At 32.7% G+C, this 14,301-nt stretch overlaps 2 protein-coding genes and 2 long non-coding RNA genes across 10 annotated transcripts in view; 2 read left to right on the top strand and 2 right to left on the bottom strand.

Annotated features, from left to right (window-relative positions):
- The first annotated feature begins 2,616 nt into the window (after nucleotides 1-2,616).
- On the top strand, nucleotides 2,617-4,136 carry LOC122576850. Its single transcript, XR_006319923.1, has 4 exons — nucleotides 2,617-2,705; nucleotides 3,558-3,670; nucleotides 3,776-3,891; nucleotides 3,980-4,136. It is a non-coding gene; the product is annotated as an uncharacterized LOC122576850 (long non-coding RNA).
- Nucleotides 4,137-6,254: 2,118 nt separating this feature from the next.
- On the bottom strand, nucleotides 6,255-8,148 carry LOC122576967 (ejaculatory bulb-specific protein 3-like). Its single transcript, XM_043747926.1, has 3 exons — nucleotides 7,995-8,148; nucleotides 7,308-7,547; nucleotides 6,255-6,698 (listed from the first exon to the last, which is right to left on the bottom strand). Exons 2-3 carry the CDS (start codon nucleotides 7,543-7,545, stop codon nucleotides 6,502-6,504), a joined length of 435 nt encoding a protein of 144 aa, XP_043603861.1. The 5' UTR covers nucleotides 7,546-7,547; nucleotides 7,995-8,148; the 3' UTR covers nucleotides 6,255-6,501.
- A 109-nt stretch (nucleotides 8,149-8,257) lies between these two features.
- The window catches only part of LOC122576965 (transcriptional adapter 2B), an 11,847-nt gene continuing 5,803 nt past the window's right edge, over nucleotides 8,258-14,301 (bottom strand). For 2 of the 5 annotated variants that reach the window (XR_006319981.1, XR_006319977.1), the window contains 2 exons: nucleotides 8,511-9,143; nucleotides 8,258-8,399 (listed from right to left, as the gene is read on the bottom strand). The gene's annotated coding sequence lies outside the window, so the exon portion shown is untranslated. The remainder of the gene's footprint in view (nucleotides 8,400-8,510; nucleotides 9,144-14,301) is intronic. The other 3 variants (XR_006319978.1, XR_006319979.1, XR_006319980.1) reach the window with 3 other exon arrangements.
- LOC122576968 overlaps nucleotides 8,462-14,301 on the top strand; it is a 10,281-nt gene continuing 4,441 nt past the window's right edge. Inside the window, exons 1-4 of one of the 3 annotated variants that reach the window (XR_006319984.1) lie at nucleotides 8,462-8,595; nucleotides 9,574-11,842; nucleotides 11,916-12,176; nucleotides 12,267-12,465. This is a non-coding gene — a long non-coding RNA (uncharacterized LOC122576968). Of the gene's footprint in view, nucleotides 8,596-9,256; nucleotides 11,843-11,915; nucleotides 12,177-12,266; nucleotides 12,466-14,301 lie in introns of those variants that run through there. The other 2 variants (XR_006319985.1, XR_006319983.1) reach the window with 2 other exon arrangements.

Raw genomic sequence — 14,301 nt, 5'->3', positions numbered from 1 at the left:
TCATTATAAGCCTTAAAATAATGTTGATAATAATTGGAATTTTCATAGTAACAAAATCTGAGGGAATCAGACTTCTCCGCTATAAAGTAGTTAAACAAAATCATTTCGTTATTTATTTGAATATAATTATGTAAATAATAATAACGAATATATATCAACATTATGTTCTTCGTACAAATTCCTTATATATTAATGCATTATTTTCAATATTTAAAACCGCGACATACAAGAAAACCTATCCTGAGCTAATACATAAAACACAGTCAAAAAATGCTACTACTCACGAGTATTATACTCGCGGTCATTATGCTCGTCAAAAGTTCCACGTAATACAACCAGTCATCCGTGTCGATTCGGACCTGTCATCCTACGACATGATCGAGTGACCAGAGGAACAAAAATGCATGTGACTCGCCATTAGATGCGAGGAACAGGATCATCGATGCTTTGGTAGGAAATTTTTCGTGAAGGCCGTTATCGAGGAGGAGCCATGCAATTCCATAGAAGGAATGAAGAGTGGAAGAAAACTGTAACAAAACATGGAATATTATAATTTGTTCTAAATTCAAATTCCATGCAAACTTGAAATTTTTATATAAAAATGAATTGAAATTCTTATAAAGTTTAATTACTACAAAAGTTAAACATTTTTATTGTATATTTCAATATACTATATTTTAATATTGAAATTTTAAACTTTTATTTCAATAGAAATTAATAATAGTTCGAGCTAAATAGGAGCAGTAAAACAAATTAGAGTGCAATATACAAAAATACTTACATTCTTGAGCTTCAAGAGAGACTTTATCCTCTCCTATCCTCTATAAAAAAAAGGGATACCTGTCACCCTGACACAGAAACACACGCAGAAACAGTCGTTTAATCGCTTAGACTTTCGGTCGGTAGAATTATCTCCGTAACGCGATTTACACATCGAAGTTCGGTTGGCAGGGAGTGGGGAAGGTCAAATGTGCGGGGATATGTTTTCAACAATTCGATATTAAATTCCAAGTAAAAAGGTAATAGTATGTTAGACTTAAACGCGGGGAGACGCGTAGAAAGTAAACACGAGTAAGTTAATATAGTTTAGAGCAGTAAAATAAAAATAAAATATCGAAAAATTATTATTTCATAAAATCGGACGATCGTCGAACTATATTTCATTAATGAGCATAGTTCGATGTATGAAAGAAAGGGTAAGGGAAAAAAGAAAAGAGAAAAAGAAACAAAAAAATGATACGAAAGAGATTATCAATGAAAAAAGTCAAGGGGAGTGAAAAGGGAAAAAATTTCATTCCAATAATATGTGATTTGTGTTTCTCGATGTACGTGACTTTCATTGGAAACTAATAAGCATTCACTTACATCGAAAAACGAAAAATCACTATAAATTATTCTAGAATAAATGTATTAAAAATTATTTATCTGTTAATAAATTATCTATTAACAAATTAATAAAAATTATCTAATAATAATTAAATTATTCTATGAATAAACAAAATTAAAATTCTTACTATTTTGAAGCTAACCCACCGTGTTGCATATTAAATCTTCCACATTTATGACAAGCTTTCATCACTTGCTTCCTCTTTGCAATGCAACACAGCGTAAAACGGTATTTCAAATATTTATTTCAAGATTTACTAGCAGATATGTTTGGTTCAGGAATGTGTCACCTTCTATCAGTACCCGGCCACCATTCGGATTTTCGTTAAATCTATTTCGATATCCGTCTATTTACATAGAAATACGATAAATCACTATAAATTTTGCGGAGTGCTCACTTTATTACTATATATTACCTATTGCCTATATCATAGGACATAGATTTTTTCTCTCTAAATAACAACGATGAACATACGAGAATTTTCGTGATCGATCTGAAGCATTAGAATAAGCAAGAGAATATTATGAGAATAATGGCCATGATCTATCCACAATATGTCAATAACTCTGAGTACAGAAAAATTCAAGTTAACATTCTCACCATTTTAAAGTGATGAAATGTCGATGTATATTAAATTCTTCACATTTATGTTAACCAATTGTTTATAGTTCTTTCCACTTTCTAATATTACTCCCCGCGAAATGGGGTAATTTCAAGTTGTAGTTTCTATTTTTGTCACCAGGGCGCAGATGCGTTAGACGCGTGTTTATTATGTTATTGTGTGTCGATATACCATGGTACTGTATTTTATTGATATTTATTTTCATACAAAATTCTATAATTCATGAAACAAATGAATTTCTTACGTAAGTTATTCTATTCTTTTTATATAATATAGATTACGTACTGTATTATAATAAGACATACAAGATTTTGTATTTGTAATGTAGATATATTATCGATAAATAATATTGATTTATGACATAATTGACTTATGCGATTACTGACTAAAATGATACAAGTATTAATATTTTTGAATACTACTATTTGAAAAATGATAGTAACCTAAAAACTATGCAACTTGTAATTTATAATCTATTGCTATATTACTATATACTGCTATATATTACTATATATATGCAATATAATATGTAATATAATATAATATAATATATGTAATAACATAAAAAATATATATATATCTTTACAAAATTCTCTTTCCTTTCATTACAGAACATTGTGGGATATTTCAGAACATCATATATCACACAAGACAAAACAAAAGACATCATAAAAATTTTCTCAGGTGGAAATATTTGTAAGTATAAAATCTATTCAATATTCCATTTATAACTTCATAGAAGACTTTAGTTTCAATTCACATAACTACTATATTGAATCAATACCATCATTTATGGCACAAAAATGGTAAGGTTGTCACATGACCTCCAAAATGTGGAACACAAAAATGCGTTACATGTAATGTCCACTCTGTACTTTGTCTGTCATTATATGATACAATATTTGAAGATAATATTGGAATAATACTAAGAACAGTAAATTCGTCAGTGAATAGAAAAATATTATAATTTGTTTTGGTAATAGAAGAAAGTTTAAAGAAAATTAAAGGAAAAATCGATTAATTAACTTACTAATAATTTATCTATAAAAAATATTAAATTTGTCATCGAATATCTGAATGTTGTACTTTGCTTTGGCAATAAAAAAGAGTTTCAAAAAGTTAAGAAAGAATCAATTAATTAGTATACTAACGATTTGGCGATTAACGGTATTAAAACTATTATCAAATAATGAAATACTATATTTCTTTCATAATAGAAGTAAATTTAAAAATATGTTGAAAATACTATGTTAAAAAGTATGAATATTAGTGAAAGAATTAAGGATATTGGAGAAATGTGTGTCGACGATTTGTCGAAAATGTCAAGAGATTATAAAAATATGGATATCTGTAAGGATTTAAATTCTCGAAATTCAGAAAGTAATATATACATAGCAAGGTTATAATGTTTATAACGAAATCGGAGAGTTTCAGATTAAATGATGGCTCTTCAATTACTATATATTTACATATATATTCTTTTTTACTTGCCGGCTACAAAATGTGGTGGATTTACATAGATTTCATAAATTTGTATAAATTACATAGGATGGAAGAGGACAAGAAATAACACGGAGAACGAATGAGAGGATCGGGATAGCGGTAAATGAACAAGTGATTGACCCAACGGTATATAACATGTCAGGGTCGTTAACACTAAGGTAATAAAGCATTATTCATATCTATATTCGTCTTCTATTAAACGATTTTATCCATTCGATCACAAAAAATTATGGCTTCTCACTTTCGTAAACCTCTTGTTTTAGAATCTCTCACTTTTTCGGCGAGTGAAAATAAAGAAGAGGATGACGAGTAGCTTATTTCTAGGAAACATATATGCGGACAGGGCCTCTCGACGAGCGAGCGTCGCTGTGGACGAGAGGTATTGACACACGCAGTTGAAAATATATACACGTTGAACGATTGCGTTATTCATTGTTGAAGCTTGTATTATTTTCTTCAATATTTAGTTCATCATCACTGTCACTATCGCTAGAAATATTGAAACATCTGAGTTGAACGGAGTTCGTTTCCACTGTCTGAAGCACTGTCGTCGTCTTCTATCTTGTCAGGTTCAAAATAATATTCGTCATCACTACTATCACTATCGAACATGTCCTTCCTGCATCTTTTAAGCATCGTGTATAAGGTATTGTAAAAAATATATAAAATATATAAAAAGTTTGCTGATTCGTCTGGTAATGCCATTGAAAGTTGGTAATGCATTGCGAGTTTACGTTAAACGGAAGATAAGATATCTAAAGATCTATAATTTTCTTTCATCAGAAACATAATACTGTTTAGTTTACTATACCCATGCGTACATGTCCATATACGATTATCACTTAGAAAAATAGACGTACGCCAGCTATTTCAAAATAACTGTCCGGAACTGTGAACAAATTCGAGCGGCTGTATGCCGACACGCATCCGCAACGGTAAAAAGACTTGAGTAGCTATTTGCCGATACTCATCTGCAAAGGATTAAACTTACTCTTAATTATACTCTATTTATTCTATACTTATTTACTTATAACCGTTAAAACGATCAAGGAAGTGATTATGATTTTTAATTACCAGCAAACTACGAGTAGCTGAAAAATATTCTTCTACAAAAAGGTAATTAGCCACATAATTAGATATAATTAGAATTAAAGTGCCTGATCCGCAAGGTCTCAAGAATGTATATGTCGGAGATGAAAGAACACCGGAGCCTTCCCTTTGGAACTTTGGGAAAATCCCGTGATATTGTAATCTAGATTCTACCATAGCCGTAACTAAGCAATTGTCATTCAATGCGATCGTATTTATTCGAGACTTGTGATAGTGAGCTCGGACTCGAGGCGATAACTAGCCGCCGAACATAGCCGCGGTCAAGGGATAAACGTTATCTGCCTAACAAAGGTATAGAGTAACCGTATAGCTCTCCTTGAAAAAATAATAGCAGCGGCTCGCTACATAAAGACCACATTCTTTGGACAAGATGATGGCCAAATGTCGATACATCTTCACAGTATATTTTCGGCTAGCCTAAGGACCCGCTATAAATCTTAGAATTTATTTAGCTGAGGTTCTTCTAACTGACAAATAGTCTTAGTCTACTGCGGGAAGATACGAGAAATCTTCTTTTCCTGCTAGCAACTCTCTCTCTCTCTTTCAAGGATGGTTAGCATCCTTTTCTAACCACCGATATGGAAATTGACCAATTAACAGCAACGTCAATTTCCCTCATCTTCCGAACGAAGGCATCGCTCCACGAATCCGATGATCTCGTGCCCTTAGACACACCCCATCATAGTTTTCCTCTGTGGTATCATCGTGACGGAAAGTCATTCTCTCGTGCGATCTCATCGACGGGAAAGAGTAACGTCTTTACGATCAGTGAATATTTCACGTCTTGTTAACAAAGAGTCAGACTTAGATTTTTGTGAGAACGTACATCTATTATCCCGTTGACCGCGGATTCGTTATCGAACCCTAGGCCATTGTCACTAGTGTCGCAAGTGCCTAATCGCCGAGGTTAATTGTCACTACTGTAACATCTTCATTATTGCAATAAACTTCACCTGTGTTGCACCGCACCAATGGCTAATTCCCGTGAAGATTCATTTGACGCCCACAACCCTAACCCTGGCGCTTACCCAACATATACATGAAACCAGGCACATACGAAAGCAAGATTCTCTGCTACATTCTGCGGTAAAATTCGAAAAGAATACGGGTTTCTAGGAACTTGCGGACATAGTGGATTACTATATGATTAATTTTGTTAATATCATAGTAAAATATATCTCTTTTAATTCTACACTGAAAGTCAATTACGTCCATAAGCTGGTACTACGAGAATCCAGAAACTATGAAGGATATTTTGATAAACAATATTCTCTCATTTAACTCATTTATGAATTTACGCGTTCGTCTAATATTTAAGTACACTTCAATTGCAACACACATAACGATGGCGTCTTTCCGTTAATAATTATTAGACACGAGGAAAATATCGATTTTATTAATTTCGTAATTATGTGATGGGCTGTTTTAAAGTCGCTTGATGTTCCAAACTGGTTGAAAGTTGAAAATCATACAACGACCCGAGTAAAAGACACTCGATGAATACGAAATCACTCGAAACCAAGTTGTTTTCGTGCGCGAAATGGAAAACAGGAAGGTACGAACGACGAATGCCGGCTAACGCGACCAATTTTTCCTGAGAATGTTTATTTTTTGAAAATAAATACAAACTCGTTTGTTCAAATCAATTTTTATTTTTCTCGCATTATAAAATTACATATTCGTCGTCTTGAGATTATTTTCTTTTTTTTTGTTTTCGCTTGCTTTGCATATACGAATAAATACTGTGTCCACTTGTCTATCATTCGATCGTTACGTCGTTTACGTGTTTATTAGGGACGTGAATAATTTCTGGAATGGACAATTGCATTTGTTCCCAAACAATTATAAGGTCGAATCTCCTATGTTCGAATAATTATGTTTAATGAGCTTTTACACCCTTCTTCACTTGCTCCTCGTATTTATATCTGTATTTATTTTCGGGGTCGAACTTGTCCATGAAATGGTCCCACAATTGTGGCTTTTCCGTGATCAGGAAGTAGATTATCTTCTTGACATTTTCTGCTTGTTTTTCAGTACATTTCTGGCAGTCGGTGGCCAGAGCTTCAGGTAAGATCTCTGAAAGGTGAAAACAGAAACGTTAATTGACTAAATTTCAAAACATGTTTCATTTCATGTCAAAGAACTGAAGGTATTGCAGAATAATGGATAATATTTTGAGAAGATTCTTATGACAAATTGCAATAACAATAAGAAATTATTTGAGAATCGTATAATGTCACATAATTAAAGCAGAACCAAAGTAGATATTCTACTAATAGAGTACACAATTATTGTTAATTATATTAATTTTTTGTGTGTATAAAAGCTTTATTTCTTATAACATTATATGAGCTAGAAGTTAATAGTGTACAATACATATGTTCCTGTTTCAAATTTTATTTTATTCATTTACCATTGTATTGTATTATTTATTACTACGTCGTGATGCTCTGTTTATAATATATAAAGATGATTAATATATATAGTGTATATAATAGCATAGATAACGTATATAGATTATGAAACTAATCAAATTACAATTATTCTTTCACAAGCAAGGAAAAATCTCAAGTCGTAAAATATTAAATAGGATAATTAATTAACATTTTTTAAAAATATCATTTATACGAATACGTTTCGATATTTTTCACAGTAAGACGAATCATATAATGTATTATCACTTACTTTTGATTTCATTTCCTTCAGCAGTGCATCTTACTTCGTCGAGCAAACACTTGTAATAATTATTGAACAAGCGATCATTTTTCAGAATTTCATCTACATTGATATTGTCCAATTTCTGTGGGTATTTGTCAGTAGAGGCAAGATCTTTGGAAAACATTTTCGAGGTCGAGTCGTCGGGGCGGGCAGCCGCGTAGACGATTGCCATGACAAGGAACAGACAGGTGAGTATTTGATGCATAGCTACCGAAAAGAAATTAAAAATTATAATTAGAACACACGTTGTAAATATTACGGCCTTTCGACAAATTTTGCAGAATGGAAACCTCTCTGAAGCTCTCTTTGAAGGTTTAATATATCGATCGATATTTTATTTCATTGACTGATATCTACTTATAGAAGAATCGAATACAGTAGAGACACATTTATGTATTGAATGTAAAACATGAAACAACGAACTTCCCAAAATTCTGTCTAAAAATTGAATACTTGATTTTACCGATTAGCTTTCATTGTCTTGCAATTATCACAATTGTCAACAAAATCTTATAAAGATTGAATCTTATAAAGATTGGACCGAGCTTCTCATCTAATAAAGTTATAATTACGAGAAAATTGTGTACTTGGACGTTTTCGGAAATTTGAAAATTAGAAAATTACAGCTAATGTAAACCGTAGCTGACCACTAACCTCTCTTTATAATGACGATGAACGTTCACGTTTTATATTTATTTATGTTTATCGTTACTCGAGGATACTCAATAACTCACGAAACAGCAGATACTGTAAACACGCCAGATATTCACCTGAACGTGTGTAAGCCACGATTAAACTACGATTCTGAAAATCCTCTCGCTCGTGATACTTATATATGATCCAGTCTCTGGTGGTAGGATTAATCGCGGACGTTGAAGGTGGCCAAAGGTGGGAAGAACGACGACTCACGAGCCAATCGCTATTTGAGAACCCACGCTATACCTTTGCCTTCGTGTTATTTCAACTTTCAGCAAAATGTTAGTCTCGCTTATTGTTGATGACAAGCATTTTAATAAAATATGTTTTCTTCTTCCTCGCACTTGGCTGATGAACGCGCGTCTATATCAATAAAACACATGAAAGACAAATTTCTTTCGTAGCTTTACAGCTTAATTACAAATGTATGCAAATGGACTAAAAAAAAAAAAAAAGCGTGAAGAATAATATTACCGTTAAATCGAATCGTTTGTTCTTTCATCGTACATCTTCTGTCAGGATTTTGATCGTCGTTTGTCCAAGATGAATATAAGCGGAGGTAAGATTCTGTTGTTTTATTTTGTACCGGCCTTAAAGAAGTTGTTTGAAATAATTTGAACTCGGGTGTTTCTCTTACTTTTCTGAACGTTAAATGTACATTATTCGTGAAGATAGGAAGATGGAAAAAATGTAGAAACAGTTCCCTCCTGTGTTTTCTTACCCTGTTATTGAAACACGATGATAGTCATTATAAAGGAATCTTATAGCACGTATACAGTTTCATAATGTATCTCATTTCCTTGCATTTTTATTTGAATTTTATGACAGATCATAGGAATCGAAAGAGCATGAAATGTGCGATATAATCGACGAGCTTAATTGTATCGTTGCTTCGATATTTTTCTACGACATCGAATAACTCGTTTCGCGTTCGTGTTTCTTAAGACTTTCGCCTGGTAGTTAAAACGAGAAGACAATATTATACACTGTTTTCCTCTGATTGTATTACAATATTATCGAATTAGATCGATCGTCCACTCGTGCTTATAAAAGAATGTGTTTTGACTTGATCAATAATTTTATTTGTTCTCCGCTTCGAGCAGCAACCTATAACAAGCCAAGAGTTAAAACTGCAAGAAACTTCTTAAATTATTTGTTATTCATTGGATTGCATTTGACAATAGAAAGATATTTTTCAAATCGCTGTTTGACGTACCTAATTAAATGCACGATAAATATGATGCTCTTTGACTTTGTATTTTGCATCGAATTTGCAGCCAGCGGATTATTAGTCAATTAAGTTATCAAAGCAGCAAATAAAAAAGAGAAAGAGAAGGAAGATTATGGAAATATTAGTCAATATTTGCCAATATTTATGTTAAGACCTTGCTAAAAAATAATTTTATGATTAACTATGCAACTGAGTTACGAATAGTAAATAACAAGTTCGTAGGAATGAGAAGGCATTAGAAAATCGTATGAGAAATATAATTATTTATTGCAAGATCGCGAGATTGATTTCTTTCCTTCTTGACAGATGGCGAGCAAAGTATATTCCAAAGAGAACTGTCAGTCATGGCTACCTAATTCAATATTGTTCGCGAAGCGAGTTTATATAATACGAAATGGAAAATGTAAACGTTCAGGGAAGAAACAGCAGTTTGTTTATGACATCATTTCCATTAAACGTTCACTGCCTCCTTTGACATATGAGATATCGTATGCTTGAAATCGAAGAGGATATGTCGGCGGCTGAACAACATTTGGAATTATTAATGAACGAGTAGCTTACTTGATAAATTTTTTGTTCATGCTTATTATTCTAAAATTCATAAAATTAATTCATAATTTTTTAACAAACACATACGATTTAAGAAACGAAAGTGGATAATACTCGAACTTTGCTTTCAGATTTTGTAACTCTGTTGCAATAGTCTTTAACGTAAATTGTACTATAATCTAAATTTGATTTTATCAACGCATTAAATTCAAATTTCACGTATGCACAAGAAGTTTTATCTAATCGCCGCTGTTATATAATATCCATAAGGACGCTTACTTGATATAAGATATGACGTGATATATTCTGTAATCGGATTTTTGGAAATTTACTTTTCACGATCCAAACATTTTTCCGATGATGTTGAGAAAGCAAGAACCGCGTAACCATACTATCGGCAATGGAATATTACAATTGAGAAAGGAAAGACGATCGAAACATCTATACCTTTGGGGAAAGAAGGAACAATGTTGCCATAAACTATGTTTGACGTGTATGAATTACACGACGCAGTAGAAAAGCAGGTTTCATTAAAGAAAAAGAGAAATTATTAAACCGTGTAAGCAATTCACTTTTTATTCCTACATGGCTTTTTTTCTTTATCACCTGTTTCCGAACAAAAAGACCGTTGCAAACGACATAGAAATAATCCTAGTGATCTTGTCTGTTCCGATTCGACGATTTTATCACCTGTTATCCTGTCTGAATCGCATTCAAGTGTTATTTATGCGTCTAAGACAGTGGAACATTCATCGGACCATTTGCGATCTGTCTCAATCAACTTATGTTATCGAATTCTATTTTCGAACAACATGGCCACGAAAGAGAATGTCAAAAATTCGTTCGACATCTTATTTACCTTGTTTCTTCCATCTAGACTTTACTTTTTTATGACATGTATAGCTTTACGATTTTGTCAGATACAACGAAATTGATATTTATAATGTATAAATTATGACACGTGATAAATATATAAATACACACATACTTTGTATATTATAAATATTGATTGATTATAATTAATGGATAAAACATTAACGGTTGGTGTTTAGTTTAGACAATTTCAAAAACGAGATGTCAAAACCGATAAAAACGAAATATCGTTTTATATAAAATAATCAAACGAGGGAACGAATTATTTATTTCTAAGCTTCACGGAATCGGCGAAGAACGTTTTACTGGATTGCAAATCACGCGTTACTAGACGAGAATGACAAAATCGTGGAAGAACACAAGGGAAAATTTCCGGAATAAACAAGTACGAACGAAGCATGTACTCGTGTTGAATTTATAAAGAATTCAGGACGAGGAAGGATGCGTTCGCAAACGTTGCGAACGCATTAGCACCAAAAATCGATTCAATCGTGTTTTTCTATCACCATGACATTTCTCAAATTTTAGAGTAAGACGAGAGAGAGGTTATCGACACGCGTCATCTCCGCTTTTAATATCACGTTAACTGTTTCCATAGGTATATTAAAAACCTTGCTCTTCGAGACGGAGACAAGACGAGACGAGACGTAAAAATTCGAGAGTCAAGCGAAGATTTATACACGTGTCACATTTTTATATCAACAACTGGTTTAAATCGAGTATACGAAACAATTAAATTTCCTATTGATCTTACGTAATTTGAACGACCTTCTGTTTTCTCCGCGTGAACGCATTCTTTTCTTCCAAAATATTTTCCGCGATTATCAATTGCACCACCTCCTTCCTGAAAGACATCTGTCTGATTTTACACGTAATAACAGCACGCAGAGCCGTTCGCTAATTATTCGTCAAAGATGAACAGATCCTGTTACACAAAATCCGCGAATATGCTTAAACGCCGTCGAAAAAGTACCATAGACTTGTCCGAGCGAAGAGAGTAATATAATCGTAGAGTTTGTGTTTATGGAACAGTAACGCCAATAAGGAGATTGAAAAAAGCCATAATAGGAAAACTACACGACATTGGAGCAGGCGGCGAATAACGTGCAGAAATAAGAAAAAAGAAATGACCAAGACATCAGAGCCTCTCGATGTAAGAAATGTCGTAGACTTCTCTAACGTGATGCATTATTAGCGATTCTTTATTCTAGACACATACGTTTCAGGGACAATTATAATCGTCGATTATTCTAAATGCGACAAAAACGTGCGTATAACCTGTCGAGGATCTTAGCTTAGACTCGATGAAGTTGCACGATAGAGTTGCTTTATCGAAGTATGGTAAATTAATAAATGAAGCTATAAATTGGTGTATCTGGTTCTCAAGGTCTCCGGAAGTTTTTAAAGTTGGTTAAGATTTTATAAATTAATAAGATTAGAACTCGTGTTGTATCACACTATTGAATTTAATGATTACAAGGAGCAAGGTAGGAATAAGTTACAGCATAATATTATTATTTATATAAATACAATATACTACATAATATAAAAAATGAAATCATAATCTATGGTAATAGGTGCCTGCTAAAGCAGACGATATTTACGTACAGTTGTGTTTACATCAAAGCTTGTTTCATCTGTCACTTAACCAGTTAACTGCGTTCGACGTGTACACGCGTCAATCCAGAACATCACCTCGGTGCGGTTAACGCGTATACTCGTCATGTGAAATAAAAAATTACCGTTTGCTATAAAAGCTCGAAACTTCAGCAAAACGTAAGTCATACTCCGTATAATATATTGCTTTTTATAAATCGGGTCGATTATTTTCCCCAGTGCATCCCATTTGTGTACTTTACTGCATATATTCTAATTATATTGTGTACTTTATTACTTGTTGAAAATTTTTAAGCTTTTAATAACAGTACCGTTTTTCAACGATGAATCGTTGATTTCTTAGCGAATAAGAATGTAATACTTCATCATTTGGCTTAATTTTATTTTAAGGGATTTTTTAAACTAAATTCCAGGAAATTTGAAACTAAAGGTAACAAGTTAAATGAAACGAGCGCCTTACCTCGGATACTTTATAAATCTCTTCATATCATGCGCATTCTAGTAATTTATATGGTTTAAGATTTTTCACAGATGCACCAAAGTTTTTAATTTATCTACTAACGAGAAAAGTCACTAAATTCAATCGGTGATTTCAATGACTGGTAATACGTTGATAGGCGTACTGGAGGAAAAGTCTTAAAATATTAAATATCTTCCGGCTGTAGAAGACGAATTTTGTAACATGCGAAATAAATCTGCTATTTAGAAAAGTAGAAGGACGTAAGAAGTTATATTAAAATTGAAAACACGCCCGAGAATTAATTCGCCGAGTAAATATTTGTCTCAACGTAGAAAAAAAGGTTTTTCTGCTTACTTATTAAAAACGTGTTTCTCGCAATATTTAGCAAAAATCTGAAGAGCACGATTACCTCGTGGGAAAATGTGTTGTAGAAAGGAAATTAAAATATTTCAAAAGCAAGAAAATGTGCTGCTTTGACACGATGAATTAAGTTTTTCATGAACAAATTTAGATAAGAATCTGATAATTTAAAAAAGTCAAATGTAATGTACTAATGTAAGTAGCATATATATATATGCTACTTAAATTAGTAAAATATACTTCAATACAGCTGAAGATGAAGAAGATAAATAGCGTTGCTTATTAGAGGTGTAAAAGTCTGCTTTAGAGATTGTTATACACGGGATGAAAAATTAGGAAGGAATTCAAGGAACAATCGGGGAATGGTATAATAAATAGAAACACCATTTTAAGGGAAAATACCTATTATACAGTTTATTTTATACATTCAACGACTCGTTTGATTCAAGTACAAGAATGAAAGCCTGTTTTCGCTTTGAAATATTAATTCTTCCATTATTTCTAGAACAATGAGGGGAAACAAACCCATTGTTTGTTATACAAATACTTATGAGAATAAAACTGGTATTCAATTTTGAAACACTTCCAATCCAACGACAATACATTCACTCTTCGGTAGACGATCATTCTCGTCTCTTCGAACAAAACAAATCACTATATCTTATCGTCTTTTGATACAAAACAAAACAAAAAAATATGTATTCAATTCGTTTCCTAAATTTTATAAAAGTTAGAACGACGCAGTGCGCTTGTGTATTTGTTACAAAGCTCGCCGCGACGTTTTCACGTTATCGGATTATTCTTTTCAACTTTGTAAATTACTATATGTTTTAAGTAACTACAGGAAGGCGTAGCGGTCTCTTCGTCCGAGATAACTTTATGTTCATTCGTTTGAACAGTCTCTATTTTGAACAGTGGACCATTTCTCATAGAAATATTACAGTGGAACGACGGACATGTCGATCCGTCCAAGTTACCATCAACAATTGGAAAACAACGAAGAAAAACTAAGGTAAACCGAGGAAAAAAAAAGAAAAACAAAAAAGTAGAAGTATAAAGCTTTCAAAATATTTGATTTACAAAAACGTGCATCAAAAGCGTCTTAGAAGAATGTGAAGGTTCCGCGAAGCAATAAATAAAAATAAAATTTACTACGAACGTAACAATGTTAAGCA

The sequence above is a fragment of the Bombus pyrosoma genome, linkage group LG17, assembly GCF_014825855.1.
Source record: "Bombus pyrosoma isolate SC7728 linkage group LG17, ASM1482585v1, whole genome shotgun sequence".
NCBI lineage: Eukaryota > Metazoa > Arthropoda > Insecta > Hymenoptera > Apidae > Bombus > Bombus pyrosoma.
Note: the sequence above shows the minus strand (reverse complement) of the source record. Positions and strands in the feature narration are given on the sequence as shown.

Excerpts from the sequence above, each read along its gene's own strand:
- LOC122576967 (XM_043747926.1), bottom strand. The coding sequence starts at position 7,545 with ATGCATCAAATACTCACCTGTCTGTTCCTTGTCATGGCAATCGTCTAC. Across the intron at positions 6,699-7,307 it reads TGAAGGAAATGAAATCAAAA|AGATCTTACCTGAAGCTCTG; the intron begins GTAAGTGATAAT and ends TTCACCTTTCAG.